At 43.4% G+C, this 24312-nt stretch overlaps 1 protein-coding gene across 1 annotated transcript in view; it reads left to right on the top strand.

Annotated features, from left to right (window-relative positions):
• Window positions 1–24312, top strand: part of ADAMTSL1 (ADAMTS like 1) — a 941617-nt gene that overhangs the window by 894697 nt on the left and 22608 nt on the right. The window contains exons 27-28 of the mRNA XM_069625973.1: window positions 6598–6707; window positions 12987–13207. Coding sequence (XP_069482074.1) covers window positions 6598–6707; window positions 12987–13207 — 331 coding nt within the window. The remainder of the gene's footprint in view (window positions 1–6597; window positions 6708–12986; window positions 13208–24312) is intronic.

The raw sequence follows: 24312 nt of genomic DNA, 5'->3' as shown, positions 1-24312 counted from the left end.
TGCCCAAGGATATCTGGTCCGACTTTCGCCGTTATCTCTCAGATAGGGAAATCTGCGAGTCCGAGTTTTCTCCTGTTACAGATAAACATGCTCTATAGCATCATGTGCAATGGATTGCTCTATGGTTGTTTATGACATTACTGTGCTATGTTTATTTTTCATGTTGTCACCGAGCTAATGAAAATAAAGGTTAAAAAATAAAAACTGGTAACTGATATTTAACAGCAGGCCAGTTCATCTGCAGGTCTGGTGCAAAGTTGGCCATATGTCAAGCCAGCGTGGATCTACTGTTCAGGCTTCAGAGGTTGGCAAAATAAATACCATTGGGACGGTTCCTAACTGTGTATTAAAGAATTTAGAGTAGCGCCTGGAAAGCAGCACACTCACACGGCATCCCCTACTCTGGTCACTCTTTACCTCATACATGCAACCGAACATCCTGAACAGGATGGCCTGGAGATAGGAAAGATAGACAACACATTACAACAAAGCATTCATTGTGGCACAATGAAATCAAGGGCCATTTTATGTGCTACGATTAAATATTTCTACACTGTACACAAGCTTTTAGGCACAAGGATTTTGTCAAGTGACCGAGGACACCGAGATGCAATGTCTTGTGATGATCGTAACGGAGACAACATCAGAAAAAAACATGCTCTAACTGCAACTTGCGAAAAGCAAAATACATCGTCCGAAATGGATGCTTATTCTACTCTAAATGTTTTTGGAAGTTTTTGTCTGCATTGTGAATTTGAGGTGTTTAAAACAGATTAAATCAGTGACTCACCCCCTGAAGTGTGCCTTAAATAAAACTTTAATGAGTCTAACAATTATAGTATAGAGTTCCAGAAAGACAAATTATTAGTTATTCCTTTTCCAGAAACAAAGAGCCACATGGCGCTGGCCACAGCCCAGGAGCTTCCATTTAAAAAAAACAAAAAAACAATTGTGTTTTTAGGGGTAGCAAGGGAGACCGCAGGGGTAGCCAGGAGACCACAGGGGTCGCAGATGCGACCCCAGGCGACCCAAAAAGTACATCCCTGACCCATACCTGGGTTATTACTTTACATGTGACATTCATTCTTAATTAGATTTTGCTTAAAAATATTACATTCCGCCGCAAGCTTTTCTATACTATTGCGGCCAGATAGAAGTCCTGACGGAGTACAAAAAACATGTAGCGCTCTAAATGTCAGCATGTGTACTTTGGAAAGGCTTTGCTGGGATGTTCGATGGAGTCATTTGTATTGACAGAAGGGCTTAAGGTTCTTCCTGGAAGAACAGAGCGCCTCATCCGTCATGCCGTTTGGAATGAGAGATAGGGAGGGTGGCGTAATGCTTCTCTCTGACCTCTTCCAGTGCGCGGCCTGGGCGTGGGCCTCCCCTGCAAGTGTGGGGCAGCGTCTTCCAACAACATAATGAAAACAATATGTGCCCGTCCACTTGGACTGAGCTTGCGCCAGGAATCTTCCCGGCAGCAGAGTATCGGCTGGGCCCTCTCTACGGTGCCTATAACATGCACATCATGAAGCTGCTGACTCTGGTGCCCGGAGACATCCTTTCAACTGCGGAGGAGATCTGCAACAGACACCTGGCTGTGGATCACTGGCTTTGTGGTACTGCATCTCGCAGGATCACTCTGTGATATCATGAGCCCAATAGCCGATTTATTTAGTAGGGTTTCCAAATGTAAGGCAACATATAGAAACCACTTTACCCTCATATGGCATTACTCATCTGCCCTTCCATTGTCCCACACATGGTCTAAAAGCACTAGCGTTAAGCTGCCGAGGGTGTTGCATGGGGTCAGAGAACTGCTGAGGAGGGCATGGGTTCTTTAATATTCGTACCTACCGAAAGTTGGTGATTAGTTTTGAGACAATGTTGACCGTAAATGAAAGGAAAAAGTGCATCCATAAACAAACTATTTTCTTCTTAATGTGTGTCGTAATTATGGGTGGGTGAAACAGGCCACAACCCCTCTCACCAAAATTCACACATTGGGCCTCATTACGATGTTGGTGGTAGCCATGGCAGTAATTACCAGCACGGTTGCCGCCGGAGTGGTTTTTTTACTGGCACCCGGCAATGGGGATATACCGGGGCATTCCAGCCCCGGCGGGCCCGGTACATCCCCATTGCCGGGGTAATAATTACTCCCCATTCCCATTGAGCCCCATAGGTGCCGGTAAGCTACCGGTGCCGTAAATACCAAACCGGCAAACTACGAGTTCTGCTTGCGGGTGCCTTTCCGCCCGCCAGGTCTGACCTGGCGGCATACCGGCACCCGCAAGCAGAGCGTGTCATATACCCGCCAGGTCAGATCTGGCGGGCAGAAAGGCACCCGCGAGCAGAACTCGTAGTTTGCCGGTCCGGTATTTACGGCACCGGTAGCTTACCGGCGCCGTTACTACCGGACCGGCAACCTTGTAATGAGGCCCATTGACTTACTGAGCTGTGGTATGGAATTGCTGCTGCAATGCAGGCACTAAGTGTTAGTGGATGACGCTAGGGCGTGGACACCTGTGTCCTCCATGTTCCATGCAGAATACTGGGGATGACCGTGCCCATCACAACCAGGCAGACATTCAGCGCTACACTGAATATATTGACAAGGGGTGTCAACTTCCACAGTATGCAGTTTCTGGTGCATTTCCCAGAGCCAATAAGATGGTCTATAGTTGTGTACTGATCTGGATTTAGCAATGGCGGCAGTTAAATTAGCGCGCTGAGGGCGCAATTCAACAGGTTTTCGTCTTTTTTCTAAAGGACCATTTACTCAATGGCGGCAGTTATGCCTAATTCAAAACCTTCCATCCGTTTCTCTTTAGTGTTGTACTGGTATGGATTTATTTTGTTTGGTATATGGCTGGCATATAGGAGGGGTCAATCACCTTGCTGAATGGCCCCGCAAATGGAGCGAGAGACACGTAGATTAGTTTAGCAAAATGATGACTATATTGTAGTGCAATGATGGGATATGTCGTGCACATATGCACCGCAATGAGATATCCTAGAACAGGGATGGGCTGTTGAGCGGTTTCTGGAATAAAGTCTCCTCTACTGTACAATATAAGGGTATTTTAAGTTACTTTATAAGGTCTCGTACTTCTGAGGTGACTTGCAAAAATCCTTGAGCACATGGGAGGGACTATTCATTATGGAACATGGAACCTCCATTAGGCCTTTAGTCCCCGCATGCGCGCTGACGCCAGAGATCTTCTGCCTGGTGCAATGCGCTGTAAACGTTGAGGCTGCTCAGTAGGAAAAACACAGACGTATACAGGGTCTGATGCGTTGGAAACACATATCCTAAGAATGAAAGCATAGGAAATGCACCTTTATGCTTAAGAGTAAGTGACAAGATGAAGATATAGCCTTGCTCTACTGCACTAAACTCAAACATCCAGCTAACATAAATGACTCCCGATTCAGTAAGGAGTGCAAACTGACAAAAAACATGAATTCAAAAGAAAGGAATCTGAAAAGCTATTTCCAACCCTAAGGGCCTGGTTTATAAAATCACCCAACGATGTTTCCTTCCAGCGCTGAGATCACTTACAACGGCCGTTTCGCAGCATGTGCTGGCTTTGCTGGTAGGCATTATGATGTCACAGCTCCACCATAGTAAGAGAGGCGATGTCAGTTTCTTATTGCAGGCCTCGATTGTAATTAAAGTCTCCTTCATTAAGTCTTATTCGATTCAATCGATACCTGACACCTCTATCCGACTTGATCCGTTGTTTGTTTTACTTCTATAGCACCTACTTCCAAGCGCTTTACAGTCATTAATGTGATGGTACAGCTAGTGAAATGATGCCAAAAATGCAACAGGAAACAGAAAAGACAGAGCAAGAGGAAGAAAAACAAATACAAGGAAAATGCAATGGGGATCCAGATCAACCGAATAGTAAAAGTCAAGCAAATATGGACATTGCAGGGCAAGATAAAGCCATCCCAGCCATGAACTACGAAAACACACACCCAGGATGGGAGGCAGGGAATGGACCAGGAAGCGTCTGCTTCAAATCAATCCCAAAGAAAGGCACACGTTAGAGTTGGAATCTCAGTGCAGAGCTCCAGCAGGGCTCCAGCAAAGTCACAAAAGACAACGGGTACCTTCTTTCGGCTTCTCCTTCAAGATGCACGCCAACAATGTTTAGGTCATCCTCCTTTTGGGGCGATGACAAGGACACCTTGTTAGACCAATTTAGTCGCAGCATGCAGTAGGTGAGGGAGTGAATGACTCAGAATAGGGCCAAATGCAATCTCCTCAAAACCGAGACCCTACTCTGCAGCAATAAAGGAGAACATTCTCCTCTTCTGGAGGATTATAAGGTGTCTTTGTTAAATAAGTGCCTTTTCTACTGGGCAAATGCCAGTCACCAAGGCTCGGAGCTTGGGAGTACTAGTCGACCCGGCTCTTTGTTTTGACCGTCAGATGACTCAAATCTGATTTTTCCATCTAAGATCATGTCGACTGATCATGAATTTCTTCTCCTTTTCTCGCAAAGTCTGAATGGCAACTGATTTTATAGCTGGCCACCTGGACTCTTGTAATTCTCTCGATTTAGGGTTACCCAATTCCTCAATACACGTGCTACGGATTATACAAAATGCAGCTGCTCGCTTAGTGATGAGGTCAAGTGCCAGTGCCCAGATTCCACCAGCCATCTGCTCTCTCCGCTGGCTTCCGGCTAAGGAAAGGATACAACTCTAGCCTTGCGTTCTTATCTGTAAACCCATCTGCTCACTGTAACCCGCATTTGTGAGAAATACATTCACTCCTTATAAACCATCTACGACCCTCTGATCTTCCACCTCGAGGCTTCCTCAAATTCCCAAGTACCCACTCAATCAATGGGATGACAGATAATTCCCAGTACCAACTGGATGTTTGTGGAACACCTTACCTAGTCCTTTGAGTCAATCACCCAATCTCCTGCACTTTTGATGGGAATTAAAAACAAATGTTTATGTTTCATTAATATCCTGCTTCTCCTGCCGTGTTATTCAGCTCCAGTGCGATGATGCCCCTTGAGGTGCACGTTTTCGCTTTACAAATGCTCATAACATAACAACATAGAAAAACACATACCAAAAGTTGTATAGTAATTGCCAGCTTCCATGTTATTACAATGTGATGTATTTAATTGGGTTGGGATATTATGACAGTATGATATATTCAAGAACAGCAATGGTATATTCTGTCGCATCGTCTAGGTATCGTGACACAGCAATACAATAATCTGGGGAAATGACGGGATATTATAAGCGCTATGGATATTGACAAACAATGTTGGCATAATGATGGAATATTTCACACCAGAAATTAGATATTCTTGAAGAATGGGATTTTTCGAGATAAACTGTGGTGTGTTCTCGCACAGTGATAGGATTTTCAGAGAGAGTGATGGGATATTCCGGAACTATGGTGGGATATTCTATTACAGCAATGGTGTGTTCCAAAATAGCGATGGTACATTCTGGAACAATGGTAGAAAATGGTAGAATGGTGCTTGGGCATTGTGGTAAAGTGGTGGGATATTTTTGGTCAATAATGAGATATTATTCCAATTCCATAGCATGATACAATTACTTAATCAGGAGGCAAGATAGATGAGGTGTAAAATTGATTGATGGGTCTAGATGTGAATGTGTTGCACGGCATGCATTAGTGCTGTGATTTTGAGTATCTTTTAGATGAGCATCATTGTATTATTTAATGAGGTTTAAAATGTCTTTTAGAGGATTTATATTGTATGCTTAAATTATGTATAATGTGGTGTTTTAAGTGGTGTATTTAAATGTGATTTGTTGATGATGACATTTATGACATCTTTTTGTGTGTAAGGTTTATGTAAACCAATTGCACAAATACTTTTTTTAAAAAATTAAAATGAGATACTACTGTTGGATATTGGTAAGGTATTCCAGCAATGTGATTATATATTCTAGATCAGTGCTGGATATGTTGGTGATATGGCAGACTGTTCTAGGATATCGATGGGTATTCCTGTACAGTGGTAGGATATTCTTTGGATGGCACAGTGATGGTGTGGTCTGATGCAATAAGATGGCCTATTCTAAAACACTGTGGGGTATTCTGGCACACTGCTGTGATATTCTAGAACGTGGGACACTCAACAACAGCGAGTAACCTATCACAGTGATGGGATACTCTGACATATGGCATGAAAAACGATAAGCGAAATGTGAAAGATTTCTCAGCTTGCTAGAAAACCTATACCCATCCTTAGGACAAATACATATTTGCAGCATAACCCATGAAACTGATAGGACTTCTGTTTTTTTTTCTTTTTTGCAATTATGTGCAAGCCCCTCTTCAAACATTGTCTGACATGTCTCTTTCTAAAGCCCTCAAGTTAAATCACTGGGTAAAAATACTGGGCACTACACATTGGATGGACAATTCCTTTTTGAAATGATTATATGGCTCCAATGGATCTGGCAGGTTTACTTTGTAACCTGTGTCTTCAGATACTACCATTTGTCTTCACAAGAACAGTCCTTTCAGAAATGGCTTTGTTAATGTAAATGTTACTAAAGAGAGTCTTTCTTCTATGTCTACAGTGCAACGGACCATGCATCGGGCCAAGACTAGCCATACAACACAGGCAGGTGTTCTGCCAAGGAAGAGATGGGACCCCGGCATTAACGGAACAATGCAGTTCTCTACCACGGTAATAACATTTTCACAGATTCATAAGCAGCTTTATATTTTTCAGATAGAACGGACTGATTTTACTCTGGGCAAATACTGTGAAAACATTCTGATGTGAATTTGCATTTTCTGAAACTTTCATTAGATGGTCAACGTTTATGAGCCAGAATAGAATTTTTCTCATTCATGGTTCATGCTGTGCCCACAGGGCCACATAAGATGAACGCAGTTTTTTTGCAGTGCTGTGCGAGCATACCCTCACCCTCTCTTCGGGTGTGCTGAGGAGACATAAACAAGTAACAACAAATGCCTCCTACCGCCACTTTACTTCTTGGCCACTTCTAGGAGTACCACCCATCTTTTATTAGATACTCACTCTTTAGACATTCCAAAACATCACATTATTACAGCGTAAAACACATTTAAAATAATGAGTAAAACTTCTCAACAAATCTCACTAATCCTTGTTTATTAGCTTGTGTCCCCCTGTTAATTTGAAATATATGGAAGAACATATACCTAACAAGGTTAAGTTATCAGCAAGCAGGAGATACAACTAGATTGGTTAGTGGCCCCAATGAGAAATGAGGAAATAAGACAGGCTGTTCTTTCTCTGTTGGTTTAGAATGGGTATTGGAAGGATAGTGTAGTATTTGTTCAATGTGCTGGCAAGAGTCACTCAGGATTTTCAATGTTTTTTCCAGCGGTCTATAATAGGAGACACATGTTGTTACATATTTAGACATCCCGCTTTCTCCTGTGCATATCCTATATAAAGGTTAGATAGGACAAGGTCCTCTTTTTGTAATTTATTGAGTGTCATGTTGGTGAGAGTGAATGATGGTCGATATGCATTCAGTTCAATGTCCCCTACTGTTTGGGTTCAGGCTTTCTAACTAGCTTATCAGACGTTTCTAGGAGGAGTTTCTGTCATTTTGTTCCACGAGAACCTTTTGAGAGGAGATCGAGAGAGAGAGAGAGAGAGAGAGAGAGAGAGAGAGAGAGAGAGAGAGAGAGAGAGAGAGAGAGAAATAAAAACAGCACAGGGCTTAAAAAGCGCTATACAACCAATTAATACACATTGATTAGCGAGTACACGAGAATTGACGTGAGTCTACAGCATGTGCCAGCAGGAGCCATCTGTTCACTCTTACCCAGTATGAAAATACATATAATCTTACACTATCTGTCACACGGGTGTGTCTGGTGCAAAATATTCCTATTTCTCTATTTATAATATACAGAAATAATCGGGACAGATAGTCCGAGAGATATAGAGAGGGAGAGTTATCCGATATAGTTCAGATTGACATATAAAATACCAGAATATTTGCCATATTTTATCCACAGTCTCCAAAGATACAGTCTTGTCTAAGCCAACCAAACCACGGTGGACTGGTCCACCAGGAACTTTGGGGATTGCCCTGTGGGCCTCTACGCCACCCTGGTTTCCTGCCCCTCCTACCCTCTCTCCCACACAGCCCGTCCCCTTCTTTCCATCTCTCCTCAATCCCTACATCCTTTTCAATCAAAGAATTGGTTATACATTTTCCAGCATATTAGTCCTCACTCTCAGCAAAGAGTTTGTCCGTTTTTCTTGCATTTAACATCTGTTTAATCACTATATAGTGACAAATGTGCTTTCAAATTTAATATTTGGGCCAATTTTTCCAGAATTTCTTGGGCAGAGGACCGACACCCCCCCCCCACCCCCAACCCTACTGAAATGGGTTCAGCTTGGTCGCTGCCTCGCTCACATTGTGTAATATGGGACCATTTCAGAAAGCCTTTCCTGGGCACCGTTTGATTCCCAGTCACCACTCAAGCCATCCCGAGGGCAGTGTGATGAGTAAATGCACTCCAGTGTTTATTTTTTAATAAACTTAGCATTTCCAGTTTCAAAAAAACTGCAATAGCAACATCTACTCAGATCAACTAAACCTCATGATTATATTGCCCTGAAAAGAGTTTTTTTTGTGTAAAGGCAGCGTGATGATTACCGGGGCACAAACATTGAACATATGGCTATTGGTGGCTATAAAACTATACCAAACATACGCATAGGGGCGACAGGACATCAAACTAACAAAATGCGGTTCCCAATATAAAATTCCTTCTGTTTCCCTCTGTACCCCGGGTTACACACACCAGCCAGTAGTGGTGGGGCCGCCGTCATTGCTAGGTCAAACCTATGTGGGATATGGATGGGTCTGAGGACATCATGCAATGGTACAATGAGGCATGAGGGGTATATCATGCCTGGAGGTCAATATGACTTCCTGAGGAGCAATAATATGCAATGTGTAATCTAATGTAGAGTCCATATGTGGGTCATGCACCCTCCGTGATGTTTACATATTACTACTGCACATACAGATTCATTGCATACAATCACTCAATGGGGAAAACACATTTTGGTGCAAAGTATTCCCCACCATTGCTTCTTGCCTGACCTTATCTTCTTTACAAAAAATGGAAAGGAATGGTGCAGGGGTGCCTTCCTACTGCACATTGCTCATTCTCTGTTGCCTGCTAAAATGATAACAGGAATCATCCTTCCCAAGAAATCTCTTGAGTAGGCGGCGAGAAGATATGAAGAACCCTTGGTTGGCAGGTCCCCTCCTCCACATTCCAAATGCAAGAAAAGGCACTACCCAAAGCAATGCACCGCCCACACTCTCCCTATTCAATCTCAGACATGCAACCCCGAGTGCATGGAGGAATGCTGCCAGGGTGGTTATAAATATCTTCTATTGTGATGTCTGTTTTAAAGATATGCAAATTAAGTGTGATATCAAACCATCCAATATTCACCAGTGCCTGAAAATCAGCGGACATCAACCATTAGCACCTCGGCGGGTGCTTCAACTAAGCGGGTTGCTCAAAACCCAGGCTGATTCTAACGATTAAACCCTACCAGAGGAGGCACCCACCACCGGTCTTCCCTACCGCTCCCCGCTCTCGCCCTGAGGTCCTTGACAGCCCAATCACCTGTTGCGGCACCGATGCACCACACCTCACCCGACTGCACTGATGGCCGCCATGGAAATAGGGGCTCCACACTGGAGCCCCCACCTCCATTTCCATGTCAGGCATGTTGGATGAAGATGCCTATGTAAGAATCAATGGGTTGCCCACTCGCCACGACCCTTAATTCACAGAAATACATTGATGTTACCTCCCCCGGGGTTACCCTTGGGATGCTTAAAGCAATAAGCACGCGTTCTAAGGGCCTTACTGGGTAGTAACAGTGCCTGAACCAAGCATTAAGGCCCTCGCTTCACTCGGGCCTACAACTGGGACCCCAGGCCGTTACCACCTGCTGAAGCCCCATAACTGATGCTTATTGCAATAATATTGACTGGCTTGGCCAATCAGATGGCAGGAAATTCAGGTAGCATATATATTTCCATACTTGTGGGTTTCCCCATTGTTTTGTATCGCACTCCTCACAGCACTCGTTTCCTCCAAAGCACCACTGAATGACTTCTTCAGCTTTTAAAGTTTTATTGAAGTTTTATTGAATGTTCCGTCAAAAAAACAGGTTTAAGTAGACAGACCTAAACAGCGCCAGTAACGTGTTTCACCCTTTTCTGGGCTTCTCCTGAGTTTTTTGCATTTATATACAGACAAGTTTTCAAATCAAGTTCAGTCCTTCTTTTCTGTTCACCATTATAACCATTTTTCCTCCTGTTACAATGGTCAAAACGGGCAGCCATCTTACAATGTTTTTGGTACTGCTTTGTTCATAGTTGTGATGCATTTCTTCAATGTAAAAGTGCATAGTGCTTAAATATTTGTGCAGCATTTAGCATAATATAAAAAGAGTACTCATAGCTTGATGCATTTTGCATATATAAAATAGAATATCTGAACAATGGTTAACATGTTTTACTTTGCCTTCCATTTCACAATAAAGCATTATTAGTGCAATGTTTGACATAATACATGAGGACACGTAATACATACTATAACTTCCGTATGCAGAGCAGTCCCCACTTTTAATACGTCTCTCCAATGTTGAAAGACATAGTTCGTGGTATTAGTGCAAAATGTTGATATTCTTTCCCATTTTAAAGTGCATTAGACCTGATATTTGCGTGACATTTGGCATAGCTTGTATACGACTGCGATGGGCATTGTATATATATCACATGTCACAAAGCAGTTCCCAATTATATAATATCCTCCTGATCTAAATTCATATTTTTGTAATGTCATAGTGATTTTTGTACTCCTTCCTTTTTTGGATACTGTAGTGGTTCACAGCTATCGAATTTATAAACTTTCTATTATACAATCTAACGCATCCATCTTGATAGAGTAAGTTTTCACATGTTGGTTAGCTTGTGATCACTCATTCTAGAGTGCATCGTGCATTATTTGTGCAATCAGTGATATATTCTTTCTATTTTACACTCAATGAGTGCAAAGCGCCTATATTCATTTTTATAAAGAATGTTCATCTTTTTACAGCAGCAAGTAATTTTATATAATATTGCCTATCAAATTATTAACGGTTATAAAGTGCTTATATACATATTTGCAGGCTTTCGTGATCTGAATCTGAAGATTACGAAACCTTGCAAATAAATGACTTTGTTATCCTAGCTAAAGTATCATCTTGTCTTTTTTGGAGCAGCATTTTTATACTTATACTATATATATATATACCTATATACCTATATATATATATATGGACCGGTAGACCGGTGGCCAGATGCTGTTGTTGGCATTCATGTAGAATAGACTGGCCTATAGGGAACTCTGGAGATTCCCAGGTAGGGCTCTGCACCCTGGGCCTCTTTTGTGTGGTAATTCCAAATGTTCCCATAGGGAAAGTGTTGGGCTTGCTCAAAGTGTGTAATTTGGGGCCACTTGAAGGATTATTTCCACCGCCCCTTTTGGTTCCCAGTCAACCGCTGGGCGCAACAAGACTTTCCCGAGCAAAACCGGTGGAGAATATGAATGATTGCAATGTCCTACCAATGGAAGATGCTCTTTCGCAGGCCTCGCCTCGAGGTTTAGTCGCCCAGGCATTGGCACCAACAATGTTCGGACGCTCTTATCATCTATTGCCTTTTTATGCACATGCTAAAACAGGGAAAGCAGCCCTGCATGCCCAGTGGAGTGAGGAGTCCATCCCCCGGAGTGCCATATCTAATTGAGATGTGGGTAACTTGACATGGATTTACTGGATAGTTGCCACCTATGCTAGCTAAGTAAAGGCCTACAGCCCCATTTAAGTTTCTCTGAAATATTAGATAAGCATTGAGATAATCAAAATAGGCTTCAGCCACCAAACGCATGATTATACGGGCATGGGTGTGTGATCTATACAAAAGTATAAGAGACGTACAATAGGCAACAGGCTTCCACTCAGCAAGGCACTACTCTATGTAAACTATCGATATGGAATATAAGATTAAAGTGTGAAAGAACAAAGTAGGTATGAAACACAGCTTTGGTTTACTTCAGTAGCCAAAGAGGAGCACGCTAAAGCAGAACTACAGAGGGGTGCAACCTAGGAGTGAAATCACAGTGGGGCACAAGCTAGGAGGCGCAGGAATAGTATGGGGGCACCACCTGGGAGTCAGATCATAATGGGGAGCAGAAAAGGCACAGTTCAATCCTGGTTGCGGTCAAGAATACGGTACCCAGTCATTTTACTGAAAATAAAACAAAGTGGTATGTTTTATCGAAAGCTAAAGAATACGGAAAATGTTTATTAAATATATATATGGTAGTGGGGTAAGGTGTTAAAATGGGTGGGGATTGGGTTTTTGTGGGGTTAAAAGGATAGAAGAAAAGGTGCTTGGGGGTGGGGGATCCCTCCAAATTAAAACAAAAAAAAAACAATTCAGTATTTTTTCAGTATTTTGACCACTGAAATTTACCACATATAACCAAGAATACAGCGTATGTCTGTTAATATTTTGGCAAGGAGTTCAAAAGGCACGCAGGAAAATCCAAAGTGAGAAAGAAGTGTAACTTTAATTGATGAGAATAAAAAAGTGTCAGTGAAGTGAAATACATATACCGTTGTACTGATTTACAATGATTGTGGGCAAGCTCCAAAGAGGCCTATTTTTGTATTTCCTTCCCACCACACTAACATTCTGAGCAGAGAGCGAGAGAGGGAGGGGGGAGAGAGAGAGACACTACCTCCTCAAACATTGTCATGCAATGTTAACCCAATTTTGGTCAACTTAAGAAGTGATGAACCGGACAAATATCACATGCGCACTCACAAACGTGCAAACATGCGTCCACCACTAACACATGCTTTCTCTTGCAGGCCACTATCTACGCAGAACTGTTGGACGGATGTGTGCGGCGTGCAGTGGAGGGTGGCCCCCTGGACGCTCTGCACTGCCACATGTGGCAACTATGGCTTCCAGTCACGGCGAGTGGAATGCGTGCAGCATCGCACGAACAAACCCGTTCAAGAGCACTACTGTTCCTGGAGACCCAGGCCTGTGAACTGGCAACGCTGCAACGTCTCACCCTGCGAAAACGGTAGGTTTCCTGACTCAGACTGCTTTACCAGGAATCAAAATTAGGGGGGCCCAGAAGAGGCCACAGGTAAAAGTAGGGGGGCCACCTATGAAAGGGCTATTAGTATGCTTTCCCAACTTGATGCGGGCCTACACATGGCATTGTTCCCCTCACCACACAGAGCCCAGGCCCCATATCTGGCATCTGACCTGCCTACCACCAGAACCCAGGGCCCATACCTGGCGTCCTGCCTCCCACCAACATAGCCCTGGCCCCATATCTGCCATTCTGTTTCCTCACCAACAGAACCCAGGCCCCTTACCTGGAATACTGCCTCCTCAACAGCCAGAAACCAGAACACAAGACCCAAATCTGTCATCCTTTCCCCACAACACCAGAGCCTAAGCCGCATAATAATCTTTACCATTAATATAAGCAAATAAATGACTGACTGTGATTTTTCCAAAGTGAAACAGGTTGCTCCCAGTTCTTATCAGGTGGTCTGCTGAAAATCATTCCACGCTCCCCTAACAACCAACCCATTTTCGCATATAACTCCTAACTGAATAAACATGGATTTATTTATTTTATTTATTTATTTATTTATATATTTATATAGCGCTGCAGCCCGCAGGCATCAGAGCGCTTCACAAAAAGACAGACTAGAGTATAGAGAAACGGGACTGGCCAAAGGCCACATATAACAAACAATGGAAACAGTGTTGGGCTAGCTGGCTAACAGAGGTAGGGACCTTATTTAAAGAGAAGTGTCTTTAGTTGCTTCCTGAAGAGTAGATGGTTGGTTTCCAATCTCAGTGCAGGAGGGAGTTTATTCCATATAAGGACTGCCTTGGTCGTGAATGCCCTACCTAATCCTTTAGCTTTTTTAGCAGGAATAACTCGGAGGAGGCCAGTTTTGTTAGACCTCAAGTTGTAATGTGATTCGTACCACATGAATTGTTTTTTTAGGTAAATCGGTGCTTTTCCATATAAGCATCTGTGTACTAGGGTAATGGCTTTAAATGTGATGCGTTCCTCGAACGCCAGCCAATGTAAGTCCTTTCTGTCTTTTGTGATATGTTCTCCCTTGGGTTTATTGGTGATTGTTCTGATGGCGTTATTTTGGACCACTTGACATTGTTTTAGACATTTGCTGCTTGCGCCTAGGAGTAAGGAGTTTCCGTAATCCAACCGGGAGAGAATTGTGGCTCTTGCTATTGTAGTACTGTTTTGTGGGCTCAGCAGGGGTCTCATTTTTTTCAATAGTTTCTGATGATATTGGCAGTTCCTTTTGAGGTAGGCAGTGTTGGCTTCTGCTCCCAAGGATGCCTGAAGATAAACGCCTAGTGTTTTGACTTTTTCTGCTATAGCTATTTGTGTCTCTTTGATCATGAATTCGGTGTATTGTGGACTAAGTTTTTTTCTGGCATAAGGAGATCCGAAGATCATAAGTTCTGTCTTGGAGGCATTTAAGCACATCCAATTGTCCTTCATCCAACTCTCGATGATGTTATAGATTCTCGAGGGTTTTTCGCTGTCCTGTTCGTAGTTACCACTAATTTCGAACACCAATTGGGTGTCGTCGGCGAAGTTGATGAAAAATATACCGAGTTGGGACAGAAGTGAACATAGGCATCGCATGTATAAGTTAAACAATAGAGGGGAGAAGCTTGCGCCCTGTGGGACTCCACAATTAACTGGTTTTGATTTTGAAGAGTGTTTCCCCCAAACGATCTTAGATTGCCTATCCTGCAGAAATTATGACACCCAGTCTATGGCCTCATCAGAACAGTTCCCTGATTGATCTAGGGCCTCTCGGAGCCTCCGATGATCCAACAGATCAAAGGCTGCCGAGAGGTCCGGTAGGATCAGCAAACCAGTTTTACCTTGGTCGAGGATGCTTAGCATTTCTGTTTGCAGATCCAAAAGCGCGGATTCTGTGCTGTGGGCTGTCCTAAAGCCCGATTGTTGTGGATGAAGTAGGTTGTTGTCGTTCACAAATTCCTGGAGTAGTTCGGTGGCAATCCTGTCTAGTATTTTTAATAAAAAGTTGCAGTTGGTAATTGCCTTAGATTTGCGGGGTCTTGTTGGTTACGTTCAGGTTTTTTAGGTAGTGGTGTTATCGTAACCGTTTTGATAGCGGCCGGGACATTACCATCTCTAAATGACACATTTACCATTCTTGTCAGAAATGGTGCAAAGATAGCAGTGTTGTCAAGGATTAGTTTTGGGGGCAGTACATTTTCAGTGCATGAGGTACATTTGATACTTAAGAGGGTTTTATTCATACCTTCCAGTCATATGGGTTTAAAATGAAATTTTGGACTTTGTGAGTCAATCCTGTCTGTCCCTATGTTGGCTGGAATGGGGATGTTAGTTACCTTACAATTGGCGATTGTTTCTCTTGCCTTGATAATTTTATTGTGAAAGGCAGTTTGAATTGCTTCACAGTCCTTTTGAGTGGGTTGAAAAGGGGGAGATAGTGCTACAGGTTTTTCAATATTTTTGAGTATCTGGAAGAGTTTCCCAGTCGACTTAGATGCAGTAGTAATTCGTTCATTATAATGATTTTTCTTTAAGTTAGTTATTTTAGTCCTGTATGTTATGTCAGCGGTTTGCCATTTTTTTTGTTGTTTTCTGTAGGGTCTTTTAGCCATATTCTTTCTAGTTTCCGCTTTTCCTTTTTAAGGTTCGAAGCTTCAGAATTAAACCATTTTTGATGGTTAATATTAGTACGAACTTGCTTGTTTTTATGGGGAGCATATTGGTTTAATAGAATATTAATGTGTTTGTTATATGTGGAGATAATGTCCTCACAGGAATCTGCATCCTTAGTTTCCCGCATGATTTGCGTAATACCTTCCGAAAGGATGCTTGGCGTGATTTTTTTTAGATTTCTATCTAAGACCATTTTCGGAGAATTGTTAGGTTTGGCTGCTTTTGGTTTGAGCACTAACTTGGATTCAATTTTATAGTGGTCTGACCATATGCAGGGATATGTTCCTAGCATTGTCATGTCTGTGTTATTTGTAACTATCCAGTCTAGCTGGTTACCTGTAGCGGCTGTGGGATCCTTATTTATTATGGTGTAAGAGCAGTTAGATAGATCTTCCTCTAGGCTTATGGCATCTGGATCTTTGATATTGCCCCTCCATCGATTTAAGTCTCCTAACAGTATTGTCCCTGAGTTAGATGTTTTCAGATTATTCAATAGTTGGGTTAACTCATCATTGAAATCTGATGCAAGGGAAGGGGGTCTATAAATGACTATCAGGTTGATACAATCATTTGGAGTGTGTGTCAATTTGAGATGCAGGATCTCGCATCCTGTACATTGTATAGGAGCAGGGAAGAAATGAAGGTCTTGTTTGGCGATTATGGCTACTCCTCCGCCTTTTCCTGTCGCTCTATTATTGGTGTAGATGGTATCATTCCTGGGCACAGCGATGTCGACCGTGGGCCCCATTGGTTCCTGGAGCCAAGTCTCGGTGAGGCACAGGACATCAATGTCATCTTCCAGGATATAATCATGAATATCCTGTGCATGTTTGTTTAGGGATCTAGTATTCAGCAATGCTATTTTGATGACACAAGTTGCAGTTTCATTTGAGGTAAGTTCATTCTTGTCGGATTTTTTGTGTGGGACTTCAGTATGGCTAATACAGGTCCTTTCTAGGGCGTGGATGAATTCCAATCTAGTGTTTACGTATGTTTGCACTAGATTTTGGTTCTGTAATGTTGTAGATTTGGCTAGTAAGTCGCATAGGTCTGGGTAGCCCATACCTGCTTTTCCAGATCAAATCTTTTTCTTGGAGGAAATTGAGCAGAGTTTAGGGCCGTGTGCCGTTGGACGCCGTGGACCGGCGTAGACTGGCGTAGATCGGCTTCGTTGCAGAAGCGCCGGCGCTGAAGCGCCTGACGTTTCTAGAAATGGATGTGAAGGCACTCTGGGAACTGTAGTTCCTGACTGTGCGAGTTTGCGTACCTGCGGCGGCAAGGGATGCCGGAAATGCACTACCGGTACAAAGGTGAGTTCAGGGACTCAGAGTGCTGCTACAGAAAAAATCAACTGTTCAGTCTATTCCAATGCAACAATTGCAGTCTGTGATTTCAAAATAAAATGCTAGTGTGCATTTAACCTTACGTGGTTGCCTTAAGTCAGTGCTTCCCGTTTTGCTAATCAAATAAAGTATTTAGGATTAAGTTGCTTCAGTCTTTAGGAGGCTGAGCTTCTATTCCAGCATACAATTACAGATAGCAATACGAAAAAAGTAGAGTGACTAATAAGGTTTTGATTACTTCAAGATGGTGCTTTGTGCGCTGCGCACTGCCTCCTCTATGCCTCCTGGGGCAGACGAATCCTGAGTGAGGGCAGAGATGAAAGGAATTCAAGTAGGGTCCGCCGGGACTACACAATAGAACGCATTCCACCCCAAGACATTCCCCAAATGGCACACTAACCTACCACAGATACACCAATACAGCTCTACACACTCCTTAAACACCACAAGGACAGACACAATAATCACATAAACAATTTAAGCTACCAATCTGGAGTACAAATCAATCACTGGTCTAGACAACTCACACAATATATAAAACATGCACACCGCAGAGAACCCTACCTTTTCAGATCATGCACACATCAACATTGCAACAAAGCAACCTTCCCCTTCTTCTGCATAAGTCTCCGACCCCACCTCCTGAAGATCCTGCAAACCCAAGAAACTGTGAAAATGGTGGACTGTGTACTATACAAAACTCAACAACATGGTATAACCGGGCATAGTAAAATGTTTCACTCATCCTCCTGTGCCTGTGGGGCCATACAATGGATGGCCCACACCTTTTTGGTGACTATCAGCAATAGAGGAGGACATCACTGTTGGCTCTGCTGAGGTCAGTCCACTATACATAAAAAATATTACATTATTTGGCCAGGATCACACTCTATGGTTAAACAGTAAGACTGGGATTTTAACCCAATCTACAGATTAGGCATTTCAACACATAACTTTCAAGCTTGCTACAAATGTGTACATTTTGGATTTCAAAGCCTACAATAATACTGCCTGATAGTGCAGACTGCTCAAGTTATCCATGGCCATGCGCAAGAAGGCGGCCCTGCAATTGTGAGACGTGTCTTTTTCCTAAATTTTGAATGTTATAGAAAAAAATAAAAGACCAGAATACAGAAGGGAATAAACAGGACTGGATGCTCTTCTCATACCTGGCCACTGGAAACTTGAGAGTTCCGATAGTTGACTTGCAAAATACTCACATCTCAAATTAAAGTAACCTTACACTATGTACAGGCATATTGAAACATGTTAAGCTGAAAGAATATGGTTGTAGTTTTAGTATCCACATCTTGAAAGGAAAAATAGAAGTCGCAGAATGCAAAATAATGCAAGCCTGAAAAAAGCCCTTTGCACAACTGTACTTTTCTCACTTTAAGAATCAATAAAAAACAGTTTTGTAGCAAAGACACTAGGATAAAGATTGCATATGTCACAAACCTCCAGCTTGTTGTGCAACTTTTTAAGAACATGTAACTATCCCTATAAAGCAATCTGATTTTTCCATGTTAACGAAGTACTAATTTTGAAAGAGTAAGGTTTCTTGTGTAACTTTAAATATCTTGTAAGTGTGCGCCCATGTACTAGGTAAGCCAGCTGCTAGGAGTCTCTCAGATGTAATACAGAGCCCATCAGATAAGACAAAGGAGTAACTGCAGGCCATTAAGGACACGATAAAGAGCAGGGCTGCATGCAGGCCAGTCAAGGAGCTCTGTTCAGCTGCGAGATGTAATGGGCTTTGCTGCAAAGTCAACAAGCCCACTTTAAGCCGACTTGGCAACACTCCTAGGGCAGGTCTTCACCTATCCATGGGGAGGAGGGCACAACATTTTGCAGGAGTGACTAGTGCCCACCCCCCAAACCCCTGGCCCTACCCTAGCACCGCCACTGCACCCCTGTGCTGCCCTCGAAGGGTGTTCTTCCGCTAGGCTTCATGTGGCTTGAGAAATGTCTGTTGCAATTTTTAAAGTCGAACTTCTTTTGCCAGAGTTTCCATGTCCACCTTTGTTTCTTCCATTTGGCAGTTAATGAGGTTTTATCTTACTGCTGATTTGGCGGGAAGGGGAGGATTCCGTTAAAGGCATGAGCTGATCTTTGGATAAAACCTCATGTGAACAGAACCGCAGCTGGGCTCACCGATAAATTAGGAGAATTCGAAACAGCTTTGTAATGACAAATGAGTGCTAGGTGTACAACGGGAGCCAAGAAAAGCAGCTTATTTGGAAATGGAAGGGAGCTCTTTTCTGACCTCAGCGGAACGCTCGTGGTTGCCATCTCCAGCATGAAGCCTTTTTTCGAATTTCCCATGTTAGGCCCACGGGCAGGCAAGCGAGGGGAGGGAGAGCCCTGGGGTTCTTTGTTGGCCATGGTGGCAGTCTGCTACATACCTGCTACAAAAGTGGAATTTAAGGGGCACTCATCCTCTACTACACCCTTTATTCATTTTTTAGGTGGAGGATAGATCAGGGGCAACAGGTTCAATATCCAGTCCCACGCTTAGAGGCTGGAGTCTTGCATGAAGCTTTATTAAATAAAACAATTACATTTATTTACATTTAAGTGTGAACCTAGCTAAAGGAAGCAACAGTAGGGGTTATGGACAAAGATTGGTTTGTTAGAGGGGGTTGGAGGGAGTCAATTTCAGGAAGCAGGAAATAAGTAATATTTACAATTAGTGGGGAACCTGTAAGAGAGCTGAGAGGCAGAGGGTGTGGGTGGAACACAGGGGTGATAGTAAAGTATGGTCTCGAGCGGTATACTGGGCCAGATGGGGATGGGTATGAGGGGCGTTTCTGCTGGTATGATGTGGACATGCTCAGTGAAAGGTCCGTGCAATGCTTCTTTCATTCTCCTCCACAGTGCTGGAAATTGACATTATTTTCTGTGGGATCCTGCCAGCGGCATGGGGCGACAATGGACTGCTCCCGGCCCTCCGGTCACACCATCTTCTCTCTCCGCCATGCACCTCTACTTACAGACATGTGTGCACACATTCATTTATACATTTGCGCGCACACACGCCAATTTCCACACCTCTCACTCTCAGGCTCACACATACACACATCACCACCCACCCTGCTCACACACACTTGCAGACACCTTCACCTCTCAGCCTCACACACGCTCGCAGGCACTCTCATCCTTAGGCCCACACACATGCGTGTTTCCACATACACAGCTTTTAACGTACCTGTCTTTCGGCACAGTCTCTCTTCTACTCTGTCCACGTGGTGCTGGACCAGGAAGTCTCATTTTAGAGCACCAAGCATGGAGAGAGTGCGCATGTCGGTCCTCTGAAACGTGGGCTGTGGCCTTCAGGAACGCTGCCGGTGCAGTGTGCACTAATAGCTGGGACAAGGGTTTTTGGATTTTCCTGGATCCGAGATTTTGTGCCTGATCCTGGGTCGGGGAACAGCAGAGATTTTAAACATTTCAGCAGATGCAGTAGGCCATATGATCTGTCTATACCACACCTCAAGAAACTGTTGGGCCTCAAAATGTTTGGCATGCAGGCCCAAATGCCACACAACAGTGTGCTACTTGTAAAATCATTGAAACCACAATTCGCACCTGTGGCGTAGGGAGCCGGCCAGTCAGAGTTTGAAACACAGGCTTATTCTCAGGTAATATTACACATCCAGAGCTGTCTGATGAGTTGATATGCTAGGTAGTATTTTGGAAACTGCTTAACTGCCATTGGTATGGCCTTGGAAAGATGAGGCAGGTTGCTGCGACAATGTATTACACAAACAAGAAGAACGTGGCCTGATGTGGGCAGTTACACTGGCAGTGCTGCAGATGCATATTGCCATTACTATTAAGAATGTATTATGGGCCTGGTTCAGATGGACTGTGCTTCCCTACGCTCAGGTTATACTGTTTTGTGATGATTAGCCAGCGTCATTTATAGCCACAGATGTAACACTAGCTGCAGTCATTTCTAGATAAACTGCGAATGTCTGCTTGCGTCACACCTAGACAGAATTGTGAATGTCATCTTGCACCACACCTAGACCGGATTGTAAAGATTAGCACCGCGTCATATCTAGACAGAACGGTAATACTAGCCTGCGTCATACCCAGACAGAATTGTGAAGATGAACCTACGGCACATCTAGAGAGAGTTGTAATACTATCTTGCGTGACATCTAAACAGAATTTTGAAGACTAGTATTACGTCGCCTCCAGACAGATTTGTAAAGATTAGCATTTTGTGACATCTGGACAGAATTGTGAAGATTGGCATTGTGTCAAATCTAGACACAATTGTGAAGATTAGCATTGCGTCGCATTGAAACAAAATTGTGAAAAACAGCACTGCATCACGTCTAGACAAAACTGTAAAGATTCAGATAGAATTGTGAAGACTACCGTTGCTTTACATCAAGATAGAATTGTAATACTAGCTCACGTCACATCTATACGGAAGTGTGTTGATTAGTATTGCGGCACAACTAGATAGAATTGTAAAGATTAGCACGCGTCACATCTACACAGAATTGTGAAGATTAGCATTGTGTCACTTCTAGACAGATTTGTAACACTAACTCGCGTCATATCTTGAGACAATTGTGAACATCAGCATTGCATCACACCTAGACAGAATTGTACTACTAGATTGCGTCACATCCAGATAGAACTGTAAAGATTAGCTTGTGTCACAACTAGACAGAATTATGAATGTAAGCTTGCGTCAGATCTAGATAGAATTGTAAAGACTAGCATTGCACCACGTCTGCACACGATTATAAAGATTAGCATGCGCCGCGTCTAAATAGCGATGCCACTAACCGACCACATTAAACCACCTCACCCCTTCGCATACACATCTCATACTCTACACATACACAACCACACCTGCAAAGCACTGCAAACCGCACGCACTTCAGTACATTGCAACAACAAAACGCAACACACATAGCCTTGCACAACAACACATGGCGGCTACCGAAAGAAAAGCACACCTAAGCTCAGCGAACAGTGTTAACCGAAATGGGGCTGCCAAAGGCACCTCACAGCTCTCTTGCTCTTTTCCCGCTCAACCTCACTAACCCATTCCACCCTCTTTTCTTTTCAGATTCGCCAGAGGGCCAGGGGACCACTACGGTGGTGATAGTGTGCAGTATAAATATCCTATGACATAACATGAGTGAGGAGTCGTAAATGAGCGTGACAAATTGTCTATGCTGCCTAACCTCCACAGCACCAACAGTTTATTTTTTTCAAATAAAATAGGAAACAGCTTTTTTTCAGTTTTTTTTCAGTTTTTGGCTGCTTTCTCCCACACCTGGGCCACTCTAGTCCCTCTAGTCTCTTCATTATGGTCACGTTACAAAGACATAGTGAAGGACTAGTGGAGGGTCGGACTGGGGTATAGAATTGTCTCGGGCACCAATGAAAAAATGGCCCACACTTGCAAATGGCAATTCATTCCTTTTGTGACAGACTGTTTCAATTGTACCCAAGTGGGAGTTTTTTGATAAAATGTGATTCAAATTTAATATTTATTCAGGAACAATGGTCAAAACTACTTGCAGCATGGTGAAGCAACTCATCAAACTTGCCCACACTGGCCAAAAAAGTAGCGCACTTTGACCCAAAAAACTGGCCCACACTAGCATTTTGCATTTTTGGTTTGGCATTTCCCTATTTCCCTGTAGGCCAGTCCGGGCCTGAACTAGTGCAACCCGCGAGTGACGAGAAAATTAAAAACACAGAAAGTCAAGCTAGCATTGCGTTTGCTAATTGTTATTGGGAAGCTATTGTCCTTGGAACACACCTTACCAAAAAAAATTAGAAAATGCCAGGGGAGAACTGAAGATGGGTTCATAGTGCCCTGAACTGCCATGCCACTAAACCACCTTTGCTATAGAAACGACTTATATTTTGTCCACATCTGGTAACCCTTTGAGTTCTCTTTTCATATAAACAAGCACTAAAAAGTGTTCTCTTTTGGCCACAAAGCACACCTGCATCTTAATTTGGGCATGGCTGTTGTAGCGGGGGATGGCGCGACGGGGCGTGGTGTGGTCACTCAAAAGGTTTCATCTCCATAATGAAGCTCCAAGGTGGACACATTTCAATGTAGCTGCGGTCAGAGAGTGGAGGCAGTGTTCCCCCAGTGCAAGGGCCCTCAAAAGCAAACCTAGCACAATATCTTGCTACAGCAGAGCAGACCAACAGGATGCTTTTAACCAAATCTCTAACTGCCTGTGTCAAGAGGAACCAAAAGGAGTGCCAGATAGGACTGACTCAGCGGGCCTGCAACCAGAAGCAGCGCTCCGTCGTGAACCTGCTACCAATGCAGAGTACCTTGGCTGCCTCAATGTGGAGGTTGTTGGTCCCTCCCTAGTCTTGAAGTCTTCAAGAGAAACCCTAAGGAATTGCTGGATGTATGCAGGAGAGATCTGTGGAACAATATTCAACTGCAGAGTTCTTTTGGGAAATAGGTGCATGCAGGTGATCAAGAGACCTCACCTGGCGCTGCGCCATCTTTTCTGCTATTCATGAGCAGCAGGCCTCTAAGGAGCTGGATCCTTTTAAATAGGTCAGTGGTGCCACATCTGCCATGTAACTTTCAGTTTCTAAGTTCTTTTAAGCCATTTTGAATGCAATTAAACTAAGGCCCTAGTTCATGGAATGTTAGCGCGGTGCAAAGTGACGTTGCATCGGCAACAAGCACATAGAACCGGACCTAATTCACAGAGTGCTACAAAGTGTATTTTTGCGGAGTAAAGTCACTTTGCACTCCAGAAGTACTCTTTACACCGCGCTAAATGGGTCTAATTAAAGCAAAAGCACTAGGTAGCGCAGACATAGTGCTTTTCTGTGAATTAGGCCCATTTCGCGCGGTGCAAAGAGTACTTGTGCAGTGCATCATCGGTCAGTGGCCAACTGAAGCCTCTTTTCAAATCCGCTAATGGGTAGCACTCAGGAGATGTACATATTATTTGCAATAATCATGGGAATGGCTGGTTTGCCTAAGGCCACATTCTCTATTAATTAACCATCCTAGTAGGCAGTGGGCACAGATTGGACAGTGAGACC

The sequence above is a fragment of the Ambystoma mexicanum genome, chromosome 6p, assembly GCF_040938575.1.
Source record: "Ambystoma mexicanum isolate Mex_15411 chromosome 6p, UKY_AmexF1_1, whole genome shotgun sequence".
NCBI classification, from domain to species: Eukaryota; Metazoa; Chordata; class Amphibia; order Caudata; family Ambystomatidae; genus Ambystoma; species Ambystoma mexicanum.
This window is presented reverse-complemented; position numbering and strand designations above follow the sequence as displayed.